Below are 26,478 nucleotides of genomic sequence, written 5' to 3'. Positions count from 1 at the left end.
AAGAGAATCTGACCACACCAACATCAGACAAAGAGAATCTGACCACACCAACAGCAGACAAAGAGAATCTGACCACAACAACAGACAAAGAGAATCTGACCACAACAACAGCAGACTCACCATTTCAATTTTTTTCATGTACTTGTATGTCAGGGCATCTGCTTGCTGTAAGTCAACAGAGGGGTCAAGGGTCAACCCAACTAAAAGTTTCCAGACACTGTACAGGAGGTCAAGGCCAAGAGGAATGTCAGCTCTTATGGTAATTCCAAGCAGCTAAATATAGTCAAATATATCATTGAACAAAATGAGGTTCTTGTAAACATTTAGCATGAGTAGAGCAGTAGAGCACACTTTTAAAGACTGGATCTTACCTGGCCCACAAAAATTAACAAGTTTTCTTCAGAGTAACTCATCTTGCCAGGCTTTAGGATTAGCCTCCCTTTGTTGAAGCCAGCAGCAGAACTGGGACAAGGCAGTAAGAGGGACAGGGTGGGGGACTGGAGCTCCCGCGCCACTTGCCACAAGAAGTGGCGGAATGATCCACCTGAAAACACAGGTCTCTCACTTTTGTACTTGTCTCTCTCTCAAAGTGCCTACTAAATGACATGTGTCTGTGTGTGCCTACTAAATGACATCATCTGTCTACTAAATGACATGTGTATCAAGTAAATCATGTGTATCTCTATCTACTCAAGTATGTCCAAGTAAACAACATGTATATGTCTCTGTGTTATAAATGACCTACGTCTGTAAGTGTCAGGAAATAACATGTCAATGTGTGTCTATTAAATGTCTATGGATGTGTCTAGTCAATGACTTGTCTATGGATGTGTCTAGTCAATGACATGTCTATGGATGTGTCTACTCAATGACATGTCTATGGATGTGTCTAGTCAATGACATGTCTATGGATGTGTCTACTCAATGACATGTCTATGGATGTGTCTACTCAATGACATGTCTATGGATGTGTCTAGTCAACCACATGTCTATGGATGTGTCTAGTCAACCACATGTTTATGGATGTGTCTAGTCAATGACTTGTCTATGGATGTGTCTAGTCAATGGCATGTCTATGGATGTGTCTAGTCAACCACATGTCTATGGATGTGTCTAGTCAACCACATGTCTATGGATGTGTCTAGTCAACCACATGTCTATGAATGTGTCTAGTCAACCACATGTTTATGGATGTGTCTAGTCAATGACTTGTCTATGGATGTGTCTAGTCAATGGCATGTCTATGGATGTGTCTAGTCAATGACATGTCTATGGATGTGTCTAGTCAACCACATGTCTATGGATGTGTCTAGTCAACCACATGTCTATGGATGTGTCTAGTCAATGACATGTCTATGGATGTGTCTAGTCAACCACATGTCTATGGATGTGTCTAGTCAACCACATGTCTATGGATGTGTCTAGTCAACCACATGTCTATGGATGTGTCTAGTCAATGACATGTCTATGGATGTGTCTAGTCAACCACATGTCTATGGATGTGTCTAGTCAACCACATGTCTATGGATGTGTCTAGTCAACCACATGTTTATGGATGTGTCTAGTCAACCACATGTCAATGGATGTGTCTAGTCAATGACATGTCTATGGATGTGTCTAGTTAACCACATGTCTATGGATGTGTCTAGTCAACCACATGTCTATGGATGTGTCTAGTCAACCACATGTCTATGGATGTGTCTAGTCAATGACATGTCTATGGATGTGTCTAGTTAACCACATGTCTATGGATGTGTCTAGTCAATGACATGTCTATGGATGTGTCTAGTCAACCACATGTCTATGGATGTGTCTAGTCAACGACATGTCTATGGATGTGTCTAGTCAACCACATGTCTATGGATGTGTCTAGTCAACCACATGTCTATGGATGTGTCTAGTCAACCACATGTCTATGGATGTGTCTAGTCAACCACATGTCTATGGATGTGTCTAGTCAATGACATGTCTATGGATGTGTCTAGTCAACCACATGTCTATGGATGTGTCTAGTCAACCACATGTCTATGGATGTGTCTAGTCAACGACATGTCTATGGATGTATCTAGTCAATGACTTGTCTATGGATGTGTCTAGTCAATGACATGTCTATGGATGTGTCTAGTCAATGACATGTCTATGGATGTGTCTAGTCAATGACATGTCTATGGATGTGTCTAGTCAATGACATGTCTATGGATGTGTCTAGTCAACCACATGTCTATGGATGTGTCTAGTCAACCACATGTCTATGGATGTGTCTAGTCAACCACATGTCTATGGATGTGTCTAGTCAACCACATGTCTATGGATGTGTCTAGTCAACCACATGTCTATGGATGTGTCTAGTCAACGACATGTCTATGGATGTGTCTAGTCAACCACATGTCTATGGATGTGTCTAGTCAACCACATGTCTATGGATGTGTCTAGTCAACCACATGTCTATGGATGTGTCTAGTCAACCACATGTCTATGGATGTGTCTAGTCAATGACATGTCTATGGATGTGTCTAGTCAATGACATGTCTATGGATGTGTCTAGTTAACCACATGTCTATGGATGTGTCTAGTCAATGACATGTCTATGGATGTGTCTAGTCAATGACAGGTGTCTGAATGTGTCTATCAACTGACTTGTTCCATGGACCTCCTCCCCAAGCATCCTGACATTAAACGAGTAGGTTGGGTCTCCCCCACTGGCCAGTCGGACACACAACTTCTTGGAGCTGATGGCACTCAGCTGACAGTACGACTGGCACAGGATGGATGATTGACAATTGCTCTCACCTGCAACCATATACAATCTACTGTGTCACAAACACACCATCTCACCTGCAACCATATACAATCTACTGTGTCACAAACACACCATCTCACCTGCAACCATATACAATCTACTGTGTCACAAACACACCATCTCACCTGCAACCATATACAATCTACTGTGTCACAAACACACCATCTCACCTGCAACCATATACAATCTACTGTGTCACAAACACACCATCTCACCAGCAACCATATACAATCTACTGTGGCTCAAGCCAACACAAACACATGCTCAGATCTGATCCAGTTCAAACAAGGAACCATATTTACCCGTGCCCTCTATTGGAAACAAGGAACCATATTTACCCGTGCCCTCTATTTATAAAAAAGGAACCATATTTACCCATGCCCTCTATTGGAAACAAGGAACCATATTTACCCGTGCCCTCTATTGGAAACAAGGAACCATATTTACCCATGTCCTCTATTGGAAACAAGGAACCATATTTACCCGTGCCCTCTATTGGAAACAAGGAACCATATTTACCCGTGTCCTCTATTGGAAACAAGGAACCATATTTACCCATGCCCTCTATTGGAAACAAGGAACCATATTTACCTGTGCCCTCTATTGGAAACAAGGAACCATATTTACCCATGCCCTCTATTGGAAACAAGGAACCATATTTACCCGTGCCCTCTATTGGAAACAAGGAACCATATTTACCCATGCCCTCTATTGGAAACAAGGAACCATATTTACCCGTGCCCTCTATTGGAAACAAGGAACCATATTTACCTGTGCCCTCTATTGGAAACAAGGAACCATATTTACCCATGCCCTCTATTGGAAACAAGGAACCATATTTACCCGTGCCCTCTATTGGAAACAAGGAACCATATTTACCCATGCCCTCTATTGGAAACAAGGAACCATATTTACCCGTGCCCTCTATTGGAAACAAGGAACCATATTTACCCGTGCCCTCTATTGGAAACAAGGAACCATATTTACCCATGCCCTCTATTGGAAACAAGGAACCATATTTACCCGTGCCCTCTATTGGAAACAAGGAACCATATTTACCCATGCCCTCTATTGGAAACAAGGAACCATATTTACCCGTGCCCTCTATTGGAAACAAGGAACCATATTTACCCGTGCCCTCTATTGGAAACAAGGAACCATATTTACCCATGCCCTCTATTGGAAACAAGGAACCATATTTACCTGTGCCCTCTATTGGAAACAAGGAACCATATTTACCCGTGCCCTCTATTGGAAACAAGGAACCATATTTACCCGTGCCCTCTATTGGAAACAAGGAACCATATTTACCTGTGCCAATGGCCTCTATTGGGTTAAGTGTGATCTCAGGTGCAGCCTGGTCAGGCTTGCGCTTGGCTGAGGCGTTGAGAATTCTGTTGATAAAACTGACCTGAAAAGTGACACAAGTCTTTTATAACTTGCCGTAATACAATTGACCAAATCCTTTTTCTCGAGTCAACTCATTCTTATATACAGACATATGGAACATGTCATTTATTGAGACATAATTTCAACAAGATAAATGGGTTCTATTTGTTATTTGTCCCATTTGTACGTGCTAAGATAAAGTTCACCAACTTTAGTATCATAGAAGATGATGGATCTCAGCTGGGCCAAGACGTAAGCCGTACTGCGACTGTATATGTTGGCTGCCCTCAGATCTACCAGAGGGAGGAAACACGTCTCCAGGGAGTTGTTCAAATCTTGGAGGAAAGCAAATCTCAAACGCACACTCTCCACAGGCAGACCTGTCAGCAGGGAGTGACAACAGATGAGCACTGCTTGTCAGATAACAGGGTGCAGACATTGATGTCATGACTAGACAGACATTGATGCCATGACTAGACAGACATTGATGCCATGACTAGACAGACATTGATGCCATGACTAGACAGACATTGATGCCATGACTAGACAGACATTGATGTCATGACTAGACAGACATTGATGTCATGACTGGACAGACATTGATGCCATGACTAGACAGACATTGATGTGATGACTGGACAGACATTGATGCCATGACTAGACAGACATTGATGTGATGACTGGACAGACATTGATGCCATGACTAGACAGACATTGATGTTATGGGTGCTGAGACAGACATTGATGTCATGACAAGACAGACATTTATGTCATGACTAGACAGACATTGATGCCATGACAAGACAGACATTGATGTGATGACTAAACAGACATTGATGTCATGACTAGACAGACATTGATGTCATGACAAGACAGATTGATGCCATGACTAGACAGACATTGATGTGATGACTGGACAGACATTGATGCCATGACTAGACAGACATTGATGTCATGACAAGACAGACATTGATGCCATGACTAGACAGACATTGATGTGATGACTAGACAGACATTGATGTCATGGGTGCTGAGACAGACATTGATGTCATGACAAGACAGACATTGATGCCATGACTAGACAGACATTGATGTGATGACAAGACAGACATTGATGTGATGACAAGACAGACATTGATGTGATGACAAGACAGACATTGATGTCATGACAAGACAGACATTGATGCCATGACAAGACAGACATTGATGTCATGACTAGACAGACATTGATGTCATGACTAGACAGACATTGATGTCATGACAAGACAGACATTGATGCCATGACAAGACAGACATTGATGCCATGACAAGACAGACATTGATGTCATGACTAGACAGACATTGATGTCATGACAAGACAGACATTGATGTCATGACAAGACAGACATTGATGTCATGACTAGACAGACATTGATGTCATGACAAGACAGACATTGATGTCATGACAAGACAGACATTGATGTCATGACTAGACAGACATTGATGTCATGACTAGACAGACATTGATGTTGTGAGACAAGAAGACACAAACCTTGCAGACATGAGTATTTTTCATTAGTGAGATGAGCTTCAGTCAATCTGACTTCGTGCGGGTGAAGTCGTGCAGATGATATAGCCAGCTGGGAGCAGACCTCATTGACGTACATCACCAGAGCTGCATCTTTTTCTAACGTCCACTCACTCATCAGCTGGCTCGCTGCAGTCTGGTCTAGACAGGAACATCTGCAACAAAAATCTTGTTTGAAACATGTCTAGAACATCTGCAACAAAAATCTTGTTTGAAACATGTCTAGAACATCTGCAACAAAAATCTTGTTTGAAACATGTCTAGAACATCTGCAACAAAAATCTTGTTTGAAACATGTCTAGAACATCTGCAACAAAAATCTTGTTTGAAACATGTCTAGAACATCTGCAACAAAAATCTTGTTTGAAACATGTCTAGAACATCTGCAACAAAAATCTTGTTTGAAACATGTCTAGAACATCTGCAACAAAAATCTTGTTTGAAACATGTCTAGAACATCTGCAACAAAATTCTTGTTTGAAACATGTCTAGAACATCTGCAACAAAAATCTTGTTTGAAACATGTCTAGAACATCTGCAACAAAAATCTTGTTTGAAACATGTCTAGAACATCTGCAACAAAAATCTTGTTTGAAACATGTCTAGAACATCTGCAACAAAAATCTTGTTTGAAACACGTCTAGAACATCTGCAACAAAAATCTTGTTTGAAACATGTCTAGAACATCTGCAACAAAAATCTTGTTTGAAACATGTCTAGAACATCTGCAACAAAAATCTTGTTTGAAACATGTCTAGAACATCTGCAACAAAAATCTTGTTTGAAACATGTCTAGAACATCTGCAACAAAAATCTTGTTTGAAACACTTCTAGAACATCTGCAACAAAAATCTTGTTTGAAACATGTCTAGAACATCTGCAACAAAAATCTTGTTTGAAACATATCTAGAACATCTGCAACAAAATTCTTGTTTGAAACATGTCTAGAACATCTGCAACAAAAATCTTGTTTGAAACACGTCTAGAACATCTGCAACAAAAATCTTGTTTGAAACATGTCTAGAACATCTGCAACAAAAATCTTGTTTGAAACATGTCTAGAACATCTGCAACAAAAATCTTGTTTGAAACATGTCTAGAACATCTGCAACAAAAATCTTGTTTGAAACATGTCTAGAACATCTGCAACAAAAATCTTGTTTGAAACATGTCTAGAACATCTGCAACAAAAATCTTGTTTGAAACATGTCTAGAACATCTGCAACAAAAATCTTGTTTAAAACATGTCTAGAACATCTGCAACAAAATTCTTGTTTGAAACATATCTAGAACATCTGCAACAAAATTCTTGTTTGAAACATGTCTAGAACATCTGCAACAAAAATCTTTTTTGAAACATGTCTAGAACATCTGCAACAAAAATCTTGTTTGAAACATGTCTAGAAAATGTCACCAAATGTATTTATGTTATAGAACTGGGTGTGAAATCTAAAAAAAATGTATCAATAGTCACCTTTCAAGGTGAAGGTCGAGCCCAGATGCAAAAAGTCCCTTCCACAGTGTCCTGAGGTCTTGCTTGAGCAAGTCCTCACAGTACTGCAGGAAGCCACTCAGTGTCAGCAGACGGCCCTCACACTTGCTCAAGCTCTGAAACAACAGGGGTCAACTACAGCCAGCCCTACAGCTATTGCTACAGCCAGCCCTACAGCTATTGCTATAGCCAGCCCTAAAGCTATTGCTACAGCCAACCCTACAGCTATTGCTACAGCCAACCCTACAGCTATTGCTACAGCCAGCCCTAGAGCTATAGCCAACCCTATTTTGCTACAGCCAACCCTACAGCTATTGCTACAGCCAGCCCTACAGCTATTGCTACAGCCAGCCCTAGAGCTATAGCCAACCCTATATTGCTACAGCCAACCCTACAGCTATTGCTACAGCCAGCCCTACAGCTATTGCTACAGCCAGCCCTAGAGCTATAGCCAACCCTATATTGCTACAGCCAGCCCTACAGCTATTGCTACAGCCAGCCCTACAGCTATAGCTACAGCCAGCCCTACAGCTATAGCTACAGCCAACCCTACAGCTATTGCTACAGCTATTGCTACAGCCAGCCCTACAGCTATTGCTACAGCCAACCCTACAGCTATTGCTACAGCCAGCCCTACAGCTATTGCTACAGCCAGCCCTAGAGCTATAGCCAACCCTATATTGCTACAGCCAGCCCTACAGCTATTGCTACAGCCAGCCCTACAGCTATTGCTACAGCCAGCCCTACAGCTATTGCTACAGCCAACCCTACAGCTATTGCTACAGCCAACCCTACAGCTATTGCTACAGCCAACCCTACAGCTATAGCTACAGCCATCCCTACAGCTATTGCTACAGCCAACCCTACAGCTATTGCTACAGCCAGCCCTACAGCTACTGCTACAGCCAACCCTACAGCTATTGCTACAGCCAGCCCTACAGCTATTGCTACAGCCAGCCCTACAGCTATTGCTACAGCCAACCCTACAGCTATTGCTACAGCCAGCCCTACAACTATTGCTACAGCCAACCCTACAGCTATTGCTACAGCCAACCCTACAGCTATTGCTACAGCCAGCCCTACAGCTATTGCTACAGCCAGCCCTACAACTATTGCTACAGCCAGCCCTACAGCTACTGCTACAGCCAACCCTACAGCTATTGCTACAGCCAACCCTACAGCTATTGCTACAGCCAGCCCTACAACTATTGCTACAGCCAACCCTACAGCTATTGCTACAGCCAGCCCTACAGCTATTGCTACAGCCAGCCCTACAGCTATTGCTACAGCCAACCCTACAGCTATTGCTACAGCCAGCCCTACAGCTATTGCTACAGCCAGCCCTACAGCTATTGCTAAAAAAGTGCAATTGATCACCTTGGATTCTTTGAGTGCCACATCAGCTGTGGCGCCTTCCTTGTCTTTGGGAGATTTCTCACATTTCTCCATGGCTGGACTGCATTTTTCTCTATCAGTGGACTGGGACCTGGACAAAACATGTCTTAAACATTGCATGAGGTCTTATTGTTGGAATCATTTACAACAGCGGGGATAGGAAGAAAACATTGAATGTTAACCCATTACTGTCCAGGCCATTCAAAATATTTTACTTCCCCTTTGGCCAGACAAACAGATAACACAATTTTTCAAAACCATGGCACATTAAATTTTTTTTTTAAATAACCACTTTAGTTTAAAAAAATAAAAAGCACGAGCCGACCCGCGGCGTATCATACGCCGCTATTTAGTTGTTTTATTTTCTACTTCTCAGTAATACATAATTTGTGAATTCGCAACTTCTAGTTTTGTTTCAATAGAATAATTATTTTAAATGTTAAAAAAAAAAAAACCTATTTACTGCAGTTATTTTTTCCCAATATCACTGGATTTTTTACATTATAAGTAAACCCACTTAAACAGCAGAGGCATTTGAACTAGATTTAATTTGACTGTTTATATTGCTCAAACTTTTTTTTTTAAAATCTGAACTTTAGAAAAATGATAGAAAATGAAGCACTAGTGACAGATGACTATACACAGTGACATCAGGCATATAGGACTGTGAAAGGTTAAGGGCATATAGGACTGTGAAAGGTTAAGGGCATATAGGACTGTAAAAGTAAGGGCATATAGGACTGTAAAAGGTTAAGGGCATATAGGACTGTCAAAGTAAGGGCATATAAGACTGTGAAAGGTTAAGGGCATATAGGACTGTGAAAGGTTAGGGGCATATAGGACTGTAAAAGGTTAAGGGCATATAGGAATGTAAAAGGTTAAGGGCATATAGGACTGTGAAAGGTTAAGGGCATATAGGAATGTAAAAGGTTAAGGAACATGGGAACCAATGATTTTGTCAAAAGACCAATCAACAACTTTGATACAAACAAAAAGCAGGAACGTAAAAACTGGTTTCTTGATGTTCTCACTTTTCTTCATTCCCTTTCTCCTCCAGGCTAATGGCTTGTTTTTCCTTCTGGGATTTGACAACTGGCTTCTTGCTTGTCTTTCCTTTACTGCTCTTTTCTGTAGCCACTGGAGACCTGATCAGTGAAAATATTATTGGTCAATTTCTCATCAGTTAGAAAACCTGATGTTACCCATTCATCATAACTTGATGGTGTACCCAAAAAACAACAACTTAAACTAAAAAACCTTTGAACCAGTGAATAAATAAGGTTAAATAGTGGAACAAGCTCCAGGAGTTTGCCTTGACAAAAACAAAGCCAAGTGTTTGAAACTTACGTGTCCATGTCTATGGACTTAAAACTTACATGTCCATGTCTATGGATTTAAAACTTACGTGTATATGCCTATGGACTTAAAACTTATGTGTATATGTCTATGGACTTAAAACTTACGTGTCCTTGTGTCTGTACTTAAAACTTACGTGTCCATGTCTATGGACTTAAAACTTACGTGTATATGCCTATGGATTTAAAACTTACGTGTATATGTCTATGGACTTAAAACTTACGTGTATATGTCTATGGACTTAAAACTTACATGTCCATGTCCATGGATTTAAAACTTACGTGTATATGTCTATGGACTTAAAACTTACATGTCCATGTCCATGGATTTAAAACTTACGTGTATATGTCTATGGACTTAAAACTTACGTGTATATGTCTATGGACTTAAAACTTACGTGTATATGTCTATGGATTTAAAACTTACGTGTATATGTCTATGGACTTAAAACTTACGTGTCCTTGTCTCTGGACTTGATGACACCATACTGGCGCAAGATGCCTGTGACAGCTTCCAGCAAAGGTTTCTTGCAGGGTTTGACAGCATTGAAGAATGGCGCCAGCAGACTGGCAGGGCTGAGGATTTGTTCCTTACACAAGCAGATTGTCTCCTGTTGCTGGTCCAGCAGGTAGCTGCCGTAGAAGATCTCAGTCAGGGCCTGGATGGCTGCTGGGCCCAGGGCATGGCTCCCCATCTTGCCAGACAGCTTGTACAGCAGGAAGCTCTCAAGGGCCGTGTTGGCCTCTGGCTCAGTCAGCAGGGCCTGGCTGACCGTCTGGACACTGAGGTTTTCATCCGGGACCTCACCTGCCTCCCCCAGGTTGAGCCACCTGGACTTGAGGAAAGATTTTTTCACCAGCTCAACTTTAGTCTTGGAGGGCAGGCAGATGACAGCGTAGCCTTCAATCAGTTTACTTTTCTTCTTCAACTCTGGCGCCGGGGGAGCCTGGGGTGCAGGGCTGGGTTGGGCCAGGGAAGATTCAGATTTGCTCTCTAGCTCTGTGTGAACATCACTGGCCTCAGCAGCACTCAGAGAGGCAACGCCGTGCACATGGGTGACATCCTGGGGGGTGGGGACAAACAGCCCATCCCTGTCCAGGCCGCCGTAGCTGTTGCAGACTTTAGAGACGGCCTTCTTGACCGTGGCCAGCTCCAGGTATGTGGGGATGCCTGTGATGATGAGCAGGCGGGTGTGGGCCGTGGGTGAGCCCAGTGTCTGGCCACTGGCCTTGATGGCTTCGTCCATGTCTTCCTGACAGTGAGCTTCCTTCAGCACCAGATAGCGCAAGATCCTGGCAGTAGTGGCCACTGCAGGGAACCAGGTCATGTCATCCACCTTGATGGAGGATGTGGCAGACAGGCTACAGATGCTGGAGTTGCTGGAGGCTTTGGTGGGCGGTGAGCTGACAACAGCTGGGGTTACAGTTGTCTCCAGTGACTGGGACACATGTACGGAGCTGGGCTCTACAACCTCCCAGTTCTCTGCCCCGCCCTTCTGTTCTATGCTGGACCTTCGTGTGGATGCAGGCAGCCCATCTTTTTTAGGCTTGAGTTTTTTCTTCTTGCTGCCAGCCGCAAGCATCAGGGTGCTAGTTCCTGCTGCGCCCTCCTCCTGGAGGTTTTCTGAGACATCCTTGGCCTGGTGGAGCTGACACGGGATGACCTCAGAGATGGCCAGACAAGCTTCCATCAGGGCGTGCATGTAGGTGGACCAGCGCCCAGTGTCAGTCACCCCCAGTCCAATGCCCTGGCCGGCCACGCTGCTCATGGCTGGCATGGTCTTGGCCTCCAGGTCGTAGAGCTTCTTCAGCTCTCTGGGCAGGTAGTTGAGCATGCCCTGTGTTGGGCTCAGACGAGTGCTCAGTTTGGTCAGCCGACTGCCCTGGGAGCCCTCGCTGTAGTGCAGTATCCTGAGGGTCTGGGCCAGCAGATGGAACATGTACTCCTTGACCAGCCCAGGGAGCTCAGTCTTCCACAGGAAGCCACACTCAAACTCCAGCACATGCAGGAAGACTGAGGGGGTGATGTTGATGTTGTCCAGGCTCCACAGGCTGGGGTTGGTCTCACACAGGGAAGTGTTCAGGGAGCTGGAGGAGCCGCAGGAGCCGGTCGAGCCACTCAGCTCCCTCTGGCCACTGCTGGTCTTGGCCCCACAGGCCTGGGAGCCGCAGCCAAATGTTTCTGTGACCAGTGTCTCCATGTAGGCCACAGCCAAGAGAAACTGGGCCGGCAGGGCGTGCAGCGTGACAATGGCACCAGGGGCTGGGGACACACCAATCTTCACATACACCAGATCCCCGGGGATAATGGCGGGGGCAAACTGCTCATGTGTGCTACTTTGGTTATGGACGTCTCTGGGGTAGGACACCACTTCCTGTCTGGTCACCTGACCACATTTTTTGATACGTTTCCCTGTGTATGTGCTGATCCTGGCCCAGGGCGCCCTGTAGGGTGGGTTCCTGTAAAATATGTTCATGTCATATGTTGGAAGCTTGAAACTAAAAAAATATCACTGAAACAGTTGGTCTGGTCATACGGGCAAAGATTGAAACTAGTTCTAGAAACATGGCAGCCAACCAAAGCATCAAGTATAAAAATATGCAAGCAACTCACTCCTTGTTGCCTGGCTCAGAGGTCTTGATGCAGGAGACTAGAAGACACGCGGCGCCAGGGAAGTGGACGTCTGTGCTGATCTTGGTCTCATTCACTGGGTAACTCACACAGGGAAACATCTCAGGTGCTGTCTGTAGAGTACAGCACATGTACACAACCAGAGTACAGCACATGTACACAACCAGGGTACAGCACATGTACACAACCAGGGTAAAGCTCATGTACACAGCCAGAGTACAGCACATGTACACAACCAGGGTAAAGCTCATGTACACAACCAGAGCACAGCACATGTACACAACCAGGGTACAGCACATGTACACAACCAGATCACAGCACATGTACACAACCAGTACACAGCACATGTACACAACCAGATCACAGCACATGTACACAACCAGAGCACAGCACATGTACACAACCAGAGCACAGCACATGTACACAACCAGAGTACAGCACATGTACACAACCAGGGTACAGCACATGTACACAACCAGAGTACAGCACATGTACACAACCAGAGTACCTGGTTGGTTAGCTCTATGGCAGAACCTACCTGTACACTTGTACACAGTTGGTCAGCTGAACCTACCTGTACACTTGTACACAGCTGGTTAGTCAGCTGAACCTACCTGTACACTTGTACACAGTTGGTCAGCTGAACCTACCTGTACACTTGTACACAGTTGGTTGGTCAGCTGAACCTACCTGTACACTTGTACACAGTTGGTTGGTAAGCTGAACCTACCTGTACACTTGTACACAGTTGGTCAGCTGAACCTACCTGTACACTTGTACACAGCTGGTTAGTCAGCTGAACCTACCTGTACACTTGTACACAGTTGGTCAGCTGAACCTACCTGTACACTTGTACACAGTTGGTTGGTCAGCTGAACCTACCTGTACACTTGTACACACCTGGTTAGTCAGCTGAACCTACCTGTACACTTGTACACAGTTGGTTGGTAAGCTGAACCTACCTGTACACTTGTACACAGCTGATTGGTCAGTTGAACCTACCTGTACACTTGTACACAGCTGATTGGTCAGCTGAACCTACCTGTACACTTGTACACAGCTGATTGGTCAGCTGAACCTACCTGTACACTTGTACACAGCTGATTGGTCAGCTCTATGAGGTAATCCTCCCCCTGGTTAGAGGCCCGGGCTATGGCCACAGCCAGCTCCCTCTTGAGGCGCAGGGAGTTGCGGTAGACGAGGCTGGTGAGGGAGACTTGGGGCTCCAGTGACAGCTGGGACAGCTGACAGATCTGGAAGGGCGAGGTCGCCTCCAGGGTGCCGGTGGTGGAGGGGGCCGACAGCAGGTGCTCAGAGAGGAGCTGAATGTTCTCTAGGTCCAACTCCTGCAAGCACAGAACATGTAGGACATTTAGGGCTAGAATGTCAGGTAGGACATTTAGGGCTAGGATGTCAGGTAGGACATTTAGGGCTAGAATGTCAGGTAGGACATTTAGGGCTAGGATGTCAGGTAGGACATTTAGGGCTAGGATGTCAGGTAGGACATTTAGGGCTAGGATGTCAGGTAGGACATTTAGGGCTAGGATGTCAGGTAGGACATTTAGGGCTAGGATGTCAGGTAGGACATTTAGGGCTAGGATGTCAGGTAGGACATTTAGGGCTAGGATGTCAGGTAGGACATTTAGGGCTAGGATGTCAGGTAGGACATTTAGGGCTAGGATGTCAGGTAGGACATTTAGGGCTAGAATGTCAGGTAGGACATTTAGGGCTAGGATGTCAGGTAGGACATTTAGGGCTAGGATGTCAGGTAGGACATTTAGGGCTAGGATGTCAGGTAGGACATTTAGGGCTAGGATGTCAGGTAGGACATTTAGGGCTAGGATGTCAGGTAGGACATTTAGGGCTAGGATGTCAGGTAGGACATTTAGGGCTAGGATGTCAGGTAGGACATTTAGGGCTTGGATGTCAGGTAGGACATTTAGGGCTAGGATGTCAGGTAGGACATTTAGGGCTAGGATGTCAGGTAGGACATTTAGGGCTAGGATGTCAGGTAGGACATTAAGGGCTTGGATGTCAGGTAGGACATTTAGGGCTAGGATGTCAGGTAGGACATTGAGCACTGACCTGTAAAGTTGCAGCACAAGCAGCCATGCCAGAGCCCAAGCTAGCCGAGCAGGAAGTTACCTCCATGGCAGGAGAGTTACAGTGATCTGTCAGCCGCAGGAAGGCGGTGCGCAAGTACATGCGGGACAAGGAGGATTCACTCAACAGAAGCTCCCTACAAATAAAACAATTGTCTGGTTCTAGAGCTGACAGCCAAGATAAGATCAAACAGTTTAGGGTGCTGGACATTAAGGAGAACATTATGGCACCCAATGATTCATAATTCACCTGATATTTCAAAGAGTTTGGGATACTGTTAGGGATAGAGAGAGTTGAACTGGATGTAGATAGTGACATGTTTAAATATTGGGTAAAGGATGAAGGTTAATTGACCCATGGGTGCGGTCATTATACCCAGCTGCTGTGGATTGACCCGTGGGTGGGTGGGGGGGGGGGTCATTAGTCTGGCTGAACTACCCAGCTGCTGAATAAACATGTTTGTATCATGTGATGGTAGACCTGTGAATGAAGATGTTTGTATCAAGTGATGGTAGAGAGGACCTGTGAATGAAGATGTTTGTATCAAGTGATGGTAGACCTGTGAATGAAGATGTTTGTATCAAGTGATGGTAGAGAGGACCTGTGAATGAAGATGTTTGTATCAACTGATGGTAGACCTGTGAATGAAGATGTTTGTATCAACTGATGGTAGAGAGGACCTGTGAATGAAGATGTTTGTATCAAGTGATGGTAGACCTGTGAATGAAGATGTTTGTATCAAGTGATGGTAGAGAGGACCTGTGAATGAAGATGTTTGTATCAACTGATGGTAGAGAGGACCTGTGAATGAAGATGTTTGTATCAAGTGATGGTAGAGAGGACCTGTGAATAAAGATGTTTGTATCAAGTGATGGTAGAGAGGACCTGTGAATAAAGATGTTTGTATCATGTGATGGTAGAGAGGACCTGTGAATGAAGATGTTTGTATCAAGTGATGGTAGAGAGGACCTGTGAATAAAGATGTTTGTATCATGTGATGGTAGAGAGGACCTGTGAATGAAGATGTTTGTATCATGTGATGGTAGAGAGGACCTGTGAATGAAGATGTTTGTATCATGTGATGGTAGAGAGGACCTGTGAATGAAGATGTTTGTATCAAGTGATGGTAGAGAGGACCTGTGAATGAAGATGTTTGTATCATGTGATGGTAGAGAGGACCTGTAAAGATGTTTGTATCAAGTGATGGTAGAGAGGACCTGTAAAGATGTTTGTATCAAGTGATGGTAGAGAGGACCTGTGAATGAAGATGTTTGTATCAACTGATGGTAGAGAGGACCTGTAAAGATGTTTGTATCAAGTGATGGTAGAGAGGACCTGTGAATGAAGATGTTTGTATCAAGTGATGGTAGAGAGGACCTGTGAATGAAGATGTTTGTATCAAGTGATGGTAGAGAGGACCTGTGAATGAAGATGTTTGTATCATGTGATGGTAGAGAAGACCTGTGAATGAAGATGTTTGTATCAAGTGATGGTAGAGAGGACCTGTGAATAAAGATGTTTGTATCATGTGATGGTAGAGAGGACCTGTGAATGAAGATGTTTGTATCATGTGATGGTAGAGAGGACCTGTGAATGAAGATGTTTGTATCAACTGATGGTAGACCTGTGAATGAAGATGTTTGTATCAAGTGATGGTAGAGAGGACCTGTGAATAAAGATGTTTGTATCAACTGATGGTAGAGAGGACCTGTGAATGAAGATGTTTGTATCAAGTGATGGTAGAGAGGACCTGTGAAGATGTTTGTATCAAGTGATGGTAGAGAGGACCTGTGAATGAAGATGTTTGTATCAAGTGATGGTAGAGAGGACCTGTAAAGATGTTTGTATCAAGTGATGGTAGAGAGGACCTGTGAATAAAGATGTTTGTATCAAGTGATGGTAGAGAGGACCTGTGAATGAAGATGTTTGTATCAATTGATGGTAAAGAGGACCTGTGAATGAAGATGTTTGTATCAAGTGATGGTAGAGAGGACCTGTGAATGAAGATGTTTGTATCAAGTGATGGTAGAGAGGACCTGTGAATGAAGATGTTTGTATCATGTGATGGTAGAGAAGACCTGTGAATGAAGATGTTTGTATCAAGTGATGGTAGAGAGGACCTGTGAATAAAGATGTTTGTATCATGTGATGGTAGAGAGGACCTGTGAATGAAGATGTTTGTATCATGTGATGGTAGAGAGGACCTGTGAATGAAGATGTTTGTATCAACTGATGGTAGACCTGTGAATGAAGATGTTTGTATCAAGTGATGGTAGAGAGGACCTGTGAATAAAGATGTTTGTATCAAGTGATGGTAGAGAGGACCTGTGAATAAAGATGTTTGTATCAAGTGATGGTAGAGAGGACCTGTGAATAAAGATGTTTGTATCATGTGATGGTAGAGAGGACCTGTGAATGAAGATGTTTGTATCAAGTGATGGTAGAGAGGACCTGTGAATGAAGATGTTTGTATCAAGTGATGGTAGAGAGGACCTGTGAATGAAGATGTTTGTATCAAGTGATGGTAGAGAGGACCTGTAAAGATGTTTGTATCAAGTGATGGTAGAGAGGACCTGTGAATAAAGATGTTTGTATCAACTGATGGTAGAGAGGACCTGTGAATGAAGATGTTTGTATCAACTGATGGTAGAGAGGACCTGTGAATGAAGATGTTTGTATCAAGTGATGGTAGAGAGGACCTGTGAATAAAGATGTTTGTATCAAGTGATGGTAGAGAGGACCTGTGAATGAAGATGTTTGTATCAAGTGATGGTAGAGAGGACCTGTGAATGAAGATGTTTGTATCAACTGATGGTAGAGAGGACCTGTGAATGAAGATGTTTGTATCAAGTGATGGTAGAGAGGACCTGTGAATAAAGATGTTTGTATCAAGTGATGGTAGAGAGGACCTGTGAATAAAGATGTTTGTATCATGTGATGGTAGAGAGGACCTGTGAATGAAGATGTTTGTATCAAGTGATGGTAGAGAGGACCTGTGAATGAAGATGTTTGTATCAACTGATGGTAGACCTGTGAATAAAGATGTTTGTATCATGTGATGGTAGAGAGGACCTGTGAATAAAGATGTTTGTATCAAGTGATGGTAGACCTGTGAATGAAGATGTTTGTATCAAGTGATGGTAGACCTGTGAATGAAGATGTTTGTATCAACTGATGGTAGAGAGGACCTGTGAATGAAGATGTTTGTATCAAGTGATGGTAGAGAGGACCTGTGAATGAAGATGTTTGTATCAAGTGATGGTAGAGAGGACCTGTGAATGAAGATGTTTGTATCAACTGATGGTAGAGAGGACCTGTGAAGATGTTTGTATCAAGTGATGGTAGAGAGGACCTGTGAATGAAGATGTTTGTATCAACTGATGGTAGAGAGGACCTGTGAAGATGTTTGTATCAAGTGATGGTAGACCTGTGAATGAAGATGTTTGTATCAAGTGATGGTAGAGAGGACCTGTGAATGAAGATGTTTGTATCAAGTGATGGTAGAGAGGACCTGTGAATGAAGATGTTTGTATCAAGTGATGGTAGAGAGGACCTGTGAATGAAGATGTTTGTATCAAGTGATGGTAGAGAGGACCTGTGAATGAAGATGTTTGTATCATGTGATGGTAGAGAGGACCTGTGAATAAAGATGTTTGTATCAACTGATGGTAGAGAGGACCTGTGAAGATGTTTGTATCATGTGATGGTAGAGAGGACCTGTGAAGATGTTTGTATCATGTGATGGTAGAGAGGACCTGTGAATGAAGATGTTTGTATCAAGTGATGGTAGAGAGGACCTGTGAATGAAGATGTTTGTATTAAGTGATGGTAGAGAGGACCTGTGAATGAAGATGTTTGTATCAAGTGATGGTAGAGAGGACCTGTGAAGATGTTTGTATCATGTGATGGTAGAGAGGACCTGTGAATGAAGATGTTTGTATCAAGTGATGGTAGAGAGGACCTGTGAATGAAGATGTTTGTATCAACTGATGGTAGAGAGGACCTGTGAATGAAGATGTTTGTATCAATTGATGGTAGAGAGGACCTGTGAAGATGTTTGTATCAAGTGATGGTAGAGAGGACCTGTGAATGAAGATGTTTGTATCAACTGATGGTAGAGAGGACCTGTGAAGATGTTTGTATCAACTGATGGTAGAGAGGACCTGTGAATGAAGATGTTTGTATCAAGTGATGGTAGAGAGGACCTGTGAAGATGTTTGTATCAACTGATGGTAGAGAGGACCTGTGAATGAAGATGTTTGTATCAACTGATGGTAGAGAGGACCTGTGAATGAAGATGTTTGTATCAAGTGATGGTAGAGAGGACCTGTGAATGAAGATGTTTGTATCAAGTGATGGTAGAGAGGACCTGTGAAGATGTTTGTATCAAGTGATGGTAGAGAGGACCTGTGAATGAAGATGTTTGTATCAAGTGATGGTAGAGAGGACCTGTGAATAAAGATGTTTGTATCAAGTGATGGTAGAGAGGACCTGTGAATAAAGATGTTTGTATCAAGTGATGGTAGAGAGGACCTGTGAATGAAGATGTTTGTATCAACTGATGGTAGAGAGGACCTGTGAATAAAGATGTTTGTATCAATTGATGGTAAAGAGGACCTGTGAATGAAGATGTTTGTATCAAGTGATGGTAGAGAAGACCTGTGAATGAAGATGTTTGTATCATGTGATGGTAGAGAGGACCTGTGAATGAAGATGTTTGTATCATGTGATGGTAGAGAGGACCTGTGAATAAAGATGTTTGTATCATGTGATGGTAGACCTGTGAATGAAGATGTTTGTATCATGTGATGGTAGAGAGGACCTGTGAATGAAGATGTTTGTATCAAGTGATGGTAGAGAGGACCTGTGAATGAAGATGTTTGTATCAAGTGATGGTAGAGAGGACCTGTGAATGAAGATGTTTGTATCATGTGATGGTAGAGAGGACCTGTGAATAAAGATGTTTGTATCATGTGATGGTAGAGAGGACCTGTGAATGAAGATGTTTGTATCAACTGATGGTAGAGAGGACCTGTGAATGAAGATGTTTGTATCAACTGATGGTAGAGAGGACCTGTGAAGATGTTTGTATCATGTGATGGTAGAGAGGACCTGTGAATGAAGATGTTTGTATCATGTGATGGTAGAGAGGACCTGTGAATAAAGATGTTTGTATCATGTGATGGTAGAGAGGACCTGTGAATGAAGATGTTTGTATCAACTGATGGTAGAGAGGACCTGTGAATGAAGATGTTTGTATCAACTGATGGTAGAGAGGACCTGTGAAGATGTTTGTATCATGTGATGGTAGAGAGGACCTGTGAATGAAGATGTTTGTATCAAGTGATGGTAGAGAGGACCTGTGAATGAAGATGTTTGTATCATGTGATGGTAGAGAGGACCTGTGAATGAAGATGTTTGTATCAAGTGATGGTAGAGAGGACCTGTGAATGAAGATGTTTGTATCAAGTGATGGTAGAGAGGACCTGTGAATGAAGATGTTTGTATCAACTGATGGTAGAGAGGACCTGTGAAGATGTTTGTATCAACTGATGGTAGAGAGGACCTGTGAATAAAGATGTTTGTATCAATTGATGGTAGAGAGGACCTGTGAATAAAGATGTTTGTATCAAGTGATGGTAGAGAGGACCTGTGAATAAAGATGTTTGTATCAAGTGATGGTAGAGAGGACCTGTGAATGAAGATGTTTGTATCATGTGATGGTAGAGAGGACCTGTGAATGAAGATGTTTGTATCAAGTGATGGTAGAGAGGACCTGTGAATGAAGATGTTTGTATCAAGTGATGGTAGAGAGGACCTGTGAATGAAGATGTTTGTATCATGTGATGGTAGAGAGGACCTGTGAATAAAGATGTTTGTATCAACTGATGGTAGAGAGGACCTGTAAAGATGTGTGTATCATGTGATGGTAGACCTGTGAATAAAGATGTTTGTATCAAGTGATGGTAGAGAGGACCTGTGAATGAAGATGTTTGTATCAACTGATGGTAGAGAGGACCTGTGAATGAAGATGTTTGTATCAAGTGATGGTAGACCTGTGAATGAAGATGTTTGTATCAAGTGATGGTAGAGAGGACCTGTGAATGAAGATGTTTGTATCAACTGATGGTAGAGAGGACCTGTGAATGAAGATGTTTGTATCAAGTGATGGTAGAGAGGACCTGTGAATGAAGATGTTTGTATCAAGTGATGGTAGAGAGGACCTGGGAATGAAGATGTTTGTATCAACTGATGGTAGACCTGTGAATAAAGATGTTTGTATCAACTGATGGTAGAGAGGACCTGTGAATGAAGATGTTTGATGTGTCCATGGTTTGTCCCCCTGTGATGGAAGCCTTCCTCATGCCTTGTGCAGGTTTCTCCAGCAAGACCAAAGGGTACCAGAAGCGTACAAGTACACCTTCACTCCGTAAGTACGTTTCAACTTGCACCAGTTCATTGGCCTGTTCAAATACACAAAAGGTGTTGACTTTTTCTAAGTGTTGTGGATTTGGGTGCATTTGCCTGAGTGTGTGTGGACTTACAGTATCAACATGTGTGTGGACCTACTATATCAACATGTGTGTGTGTGGACCTACTGTATCAACAAATGTGTGTGGACCTACTGTACCAACGTGTGTGTGTGTGGACCTACTGTATCAACATGTGTGTGTGTGTGGACCTACAGTATCAACATGTGTATGTGTGGACCTACTGTATCAACATGTGTGTGTGTGTGTGTGTGTGGACCTACTGTATCAACATGTGTGTGTGGACCTACTGTATCAACATGTGTGTGTGTGTGTGTGTGTGGACCTACTGTATCAACATGTGTGTGTGTGTGGACCTACTGTATCAACATTGTGTGTGTGTGTGTGGACCTACTGTATCAACATGTGTGTGTGTGTGTGGACCTACAGTATCAACATGTGTGTGTGGACCTACTGTATCAACATGTGTGTGTGTGTGTGTGTGTGGACCTACTGTATCAACATGTGTGTGTGTGGACCTACTGTATCAACATGTGTGTGTGGACCTACTGTATCTACGTGTGTGTGTGTGTGGACCTACTGTATCAACGTGTGTGGGGACCTACTGTATCAACGTGTGTGGACCTACTGTATCAACGTGTGTGTGGACCTACTGTATCAACGTGTGTGTGTGGACCTACTGTATCAACATGTGTGTGTGTGGACCTACTGTATCTACATGTGTGTGTGTGTGTGGACCTACTGTATCAACGTGTGTGTGGACCTACTGTATCAACGTGTGTGTGTGGACCTACTGTATCAACGTGTGTGTGGACCTACTGTATCAACGTGTGTGTGTGGACCTACTGTATCAACATGTGTGTGTGTGTGTGTGGACCTACTGTATCAACATGTGTGTGTGTGAGTGTGTGGACCTACTGTATCAACATGTGTGTGTGTGGACCTACTGTATCAACATGTGTGTGTGTGTGTGGACCTACTGTATCAACATGTGTGTGTGTGTGTGTGTGTGGACCTACTGTATCAACATGTGTGTGTGTGTGTGTGTGTGGACCTACTGTATCAACATGTGTGTGTGTGTGTGTGTGTGGACCTACTGTATCAACATGTGTGTGTGTGTGGACCTACTGTATCAACATGTGTGTGTGTGGACCTACTGTATCAACATGTGTGTGTGTGTGTGGACCTACTGTATCAACAAATGTGTGTGGACCTACTGTATCAACATGTGTGTGTGTGGACCTACTGTATCAACAAATGTGTGTGGACCTACTGTATCAACATGTGTGTGTGTGGACCTACTGTATCAACATGTGTGTGTGTGTGGACCTACTGTATCAACATGTGTGTGTGTGTGGACCTACTGTATCAACATGTGTGTGTGTGGACCTACTGTATCAACATGTGTGTGTGTGTGGACCTACTGTATCAACGTGTGTGTGTGGACCTACTGTATCAACATGTGTGTGTGTGGACCTACTGTATCAACATGTGTGTGTGTGTGTGTGGACCTACTGTATCAACATGTGTGTGTGTGGACCTACTGTATCAACATGTGTGTGGACCTACTGTATCAACATGTGTGTGTGGACCTACTGTATCAACAAATGTGTGTGTGTGTGTGGACCTACAGTATCAACGTGTGTGTGGACCTACTGTATCTACATGTGTGTGTGTGTGTGGACCTACTGTATCAACAAATGTGTGTGGACCTACTGTATCAACGTGTGTGTGTGTGGACCTACTGTATCAACGTGTGTGTGTGTGTGGACCTACTGTATCAACAAATGTGTGTGGACCTACTGTATCAACGTGTGTGTGTGGACCTACTGTATCAACATGTGTGTGTGTGTGTGGACCTACTGTATCAACGTGTGTGTGTGTGTGTGTGTGTGGACCTACTGTATCAACATGTGTGTGTGTGTGTGTGTGTGGACTTACTGTATCAACATGTGTGTGTGTGTGTGTGTGTGGACCTACTGTATCAACATGTGTGTGTGTGGACCTACAGTATCAACATGTGTGTGTGTGGACCTACTGTATCAACATGTGTGTGTGTGGACCTACTGTATCAACATGTGTGTGTGTGGACCTATAGTATCAACATGTGTGTGTGGACCTACTGTATCAACATGTGTGTGTGGACCTACTGTATCAACATGTGTGTGTGTGGACCTACTGTATCAACGTGTGTGTGTGGACCTACTGTATCAACATGTGTGTGTGGACCTACTGTATCAACGTGTGTGTGTGGACCTACTGTATCAACATGTGTGTGTGTGTGTGGACCTACTGTATCAACATGTGTGTGTGGACCTACTGTATCAACGTGTGTGTGTGGACCTACTGTATCAACGTGTGTGTGTGGACCTACTGTATCAACATGTGTGTGTGTGGACCTACTGTATCTACATGTGTGTGTGTGTGTACCTACTGTATCAACATGTGTGTGTGTGTGGACCTACTATATCAACATGTGTGTGGACCTACTGTATCAACGTGTGTGTGTGGACCTACTGTATCAACATGTGTGTGTGTGGACCTACTGTATCAACATGTGTGTGTGTGGACCTACTGTATCAACATGTGTGTGTGTGGACCTACTGTATCAACATGTGTGTGTGGACCTACTGTATCAACATGTGTGTGTGGACCTACTGTATCAACATGTGTGTGTGTGTGTGTGTGTGTGTGTGTGGACCTACTGTATCAACATGTGTGTGTGTGGACCTACTGTATCAACATCCAGGACAGTGCCAGTGAGACCAAAAGTCTTGAGCATGCTTCTAACAGCAAATTTGGGCAGCTGAGTTGTGGCATAGCTGCTGATGCCCGTGGGTGTCCGGATGATGACAGTGGTGCCCTTCTTGACACGGTCAATGGTGAACTTGGCCAGGTCTTCTTTAATGTCCTCAATTGTAGGAAGTTGAAGGTCACGAGGGATCCCACCATTTTCCTCATATAGAAACTCCACTGTCTGCCTTGCAATGTCTGTCATACCTGAAACAGAAATCACACATCCAGTCTCCAGAGATCTAAACCTTAAACCTCCAGAGATCTAAACCTTAAACCTCCAGAGACCTAAACCTTAAACCTCCAGAGATATAAACCTTAAACCTCCAGAGATCTAAACCTTAAACCTCCAGAGATCTAAACCTTAAACCTCCAGAGATCTAAACCTTAAACCTCCAGAGATCTTAACCTTAAACCTCCAGAGATTTAAACCTCCAGAGATCTAAACCTTAAACCTCCAGAGATCTAAACCTTAAACCTCCAGAGATCTAAACCTTAAACCTCCAGAGATCTAAACCTTAAACCTCCAGTGATCTAAACCTTAAACCTCCAGAGATCTAAACCTTAAACCTCCAGAGATCTAAACCTTAAACCTCCAGAGATCTAAACCTTAAACCTCCAGAGATCTCCACCCACCTAACTGCAGTGCTCCACGAATCTGCTCTAGACCATCCTTCCTCTCCGCCTCATTCCTGAACCTTCTCCTGATGACAGGGAAGACCTTTTGTTCCCAGGCCTTGACCAGCAGAGCGTAGTGGTCCTCTGTCACTGACTCATCAACCACGGCCTCATCCTCAGAATCTTCTTCACTGGGCCTGACAGTCATGGTGTCAGGTCCTGTCACCACAAAGTTGTCGTAGCTAGGCAGCAACTTGTAGCTCAGACTGGCATCCACTTGATATTCTGGAGACAAGTTGCTTGCTTTATAGCAGACAAGTTGCTTGCTTTATAGCAGACAAGTTGCTTGCTTTATAGCAAACAAGTTGTTTGCTTTATAGCAGACAAGTTGCTTGCTTTATAGAGACAAGTTGCTTGCTTTATAGAGACAAGTTGCTTGCTTTATAGAGACTAGTTGCTTGCTTTATAGCAGACACTTTTTAAATACCCCTCATCATTAACTTTTAATGACTGTCAATTTTTGCTAGGGTTTTGCTGTCTCTGGGTCAGGGCTAAAGACTTGAAGCCATGTTTACCTTTGAGTGTGGCGGGGGGCTCTGCCACCTTACAGGGGGCCCTGGGTGGGGTTTTGCTGTCTCTGGGTCAGGGCTAAAGACTTGAAGCCATGTTTACCTTTGAGTGTGGCGGGGGGCTCTGCCACCTTACAGGGGGCCCTGGGTGGGGTTTTGCTGTCTCTGGGTCAGGGCTAAAGACTTGAAGCCATGTTTACCTTTGAGTGTGGCGGGGGGCTCTGCCACCTTACAGGGGGCCCTGGGTGGGGTTTTGCTGTCTCTGGGTCAGGGCTAAAGACTTGAAGCCATGTTTACCTTTGAGTGTGGCGGGGGGCTCTGCCACCTTACAGGGGGCCCTGGGTGGGGTTTTGCTGTCTCTGGGTCAGGGCTAAAGACTTGAAGCCATGTTTACCTTTGAGTGTGGCGGGGGGCTCTGCCACCTTACAGGGGGCCCTGGGTGGGGTTTTGCTGTCTCTGGGTCAGGGCTAAAGACTTGAAGCCATGTTTACCTTTGAGTGTGGCGGGGGGCTCTGCCACCTTACAGGGGGCCCTGGGTGGGGTTTTGCTGTCTCTGGTGGCCTCCAGGACGCTGGCCTGCGCTGGTTCAGTGCTGTCACTCTCACTGTCTGAGGCCGTGTGGAAGGGCAGGTGGCCAAAAGACTCTCTGATGTCTCTCAGGACATCATTGGCGGCCTCTGCTGCCTCTCTGTGCTGTTGGCCTTCTGCATAGGCAAAGGGTCTGGCTCCAAAGTTGGCTTTCATGCGGCAGTTCTATAGAAAACAAGAGCCTGTCCTGAATTTGTTAACAGACATGTTGCCTTGACAATGGATGGACCAAACTCCAGACTTTGTGCTAGCCACAACCTCACCTTTTTAACTCCAGACTTTGTGCTAGCCACAACCTCACCTTTTTAACTCCAGACTTTCTGCTAGCCACAACCTCACCTTTTTAACTCCAGACTTTGTGCTAGCCACAACCTCACCTTTTTAACTCCAGACTTTCTGCTAGCCACAACCTCACCTTTTTAACTCCAGACTTTCTGCTAGCCACAACCTCACCTTTTTAACTCCAGACTTTGTGCTAGCCACAACCTCACCTTTTTTTGTATGTGTACCACAGGGTACATGGCCCCTGATACGTTGTCTAGAGAGGAGCTCAGTCTATGTCCATTGTAGGTGAAGTAGACTTGACCTAGTTGATCAAATTTTAAAAATAACTTTCAGAAGGATAAATCAATGTTTACTTAATAAATAAAAAAAGTTAAATTTAATGCATATGTGTGTGTGTATTG

At 43.8% G+C, this 26,478-nt stretch overlaps 1 protein-coding gene across 2 annotated transcripts in view; it reads right to left on the bottom strand.

Moving 5' to 3' along the window:
* LOC131952974 (putative E3 ubiquitin-protein ligase HECTD4) overlaps positions 1-26,478 on the bottom strand; it is a 95,618-nt gene that overhangs the window by 12,783 nt on the left and 56,357 nt on the right. For both annotated transcript variants that reach the window (XM_059315936.1, XM_059315937.1), the window contains exons 46-63: positions 26,284-26,378; positions 25,696-25,957; positions 24,654-24,920; positions 23,959-24,224; positions 21,037-21,197; positions 14,716-14,869; positions 13,713-13,976; positions 12,613-12,743; positions 10,455-12,458; positions 9,675-9,788; positions 8,626-8,734; positions 7,231-7,364; positions 5,721-5,911; positions 4,400-4,569; positions 4,112-4,211; positions 2,638-2,790; positions 372-544; positions 121-273 (exon numbers count right to left, since the gene is read on the bottom strand). In XM_059315936.1, coding sequence (XP_059171919.1) covers positions 121-273; positions 372-544; positions 2,638-2,790; positions 4,112-4,211; positions 4,400-4,569; positions 5,721-5,911; positions 7,231-7,364; positions 8,626-8,734; positions 9,675-9,788; positions 10,455-12,458; positions 12,613-12,743; positions 13,713-13,976; positions 14,716-14,869; positions 21,037-21,197; positions 23,959-24,224; positions 24,654-24,920; positions 25,696-25,957; positions 26,284-26,378 — 4,901 coding nt within the window. The remainder of the gene's footprint in view (positions 1-120; positions 274-371; positions 545-2,637; positions 2,791-4,111; positions 4,212-4,399; positions 4,570-5,720; positions 5,912-7,230; positions 7,365-8,625; positions 8,735-9,674; positions 9,789-10,454; positions 12,459-12,612; positions 12,744-13,712; positions 13,977-14,715; positions 14,870-21,036; positions 21,198-23,958; positions 24,225-24,653; positions 24,921-25,695; positions 25,958-26,283; positions 26,379-26,478) is intronic.

The sequence above is a fragment of the Physella acuta genome, unplaced genomic scaffold (genome assembly GCF_028476545.2).
Source record: "Physella acuta isolate Inbredline_101_S28 unplaced genomic scaffold, ASM2847654v3 ptg000897l, whole genome shotgun sequence".
NCBI lineage: Eukaryota > Metazoa > Mollusca > Gastropoda > Physidae > Physella > Physella acuta.
This window is presented reverse-complemented; position numbering and strand designations above follow the sequence as displayed.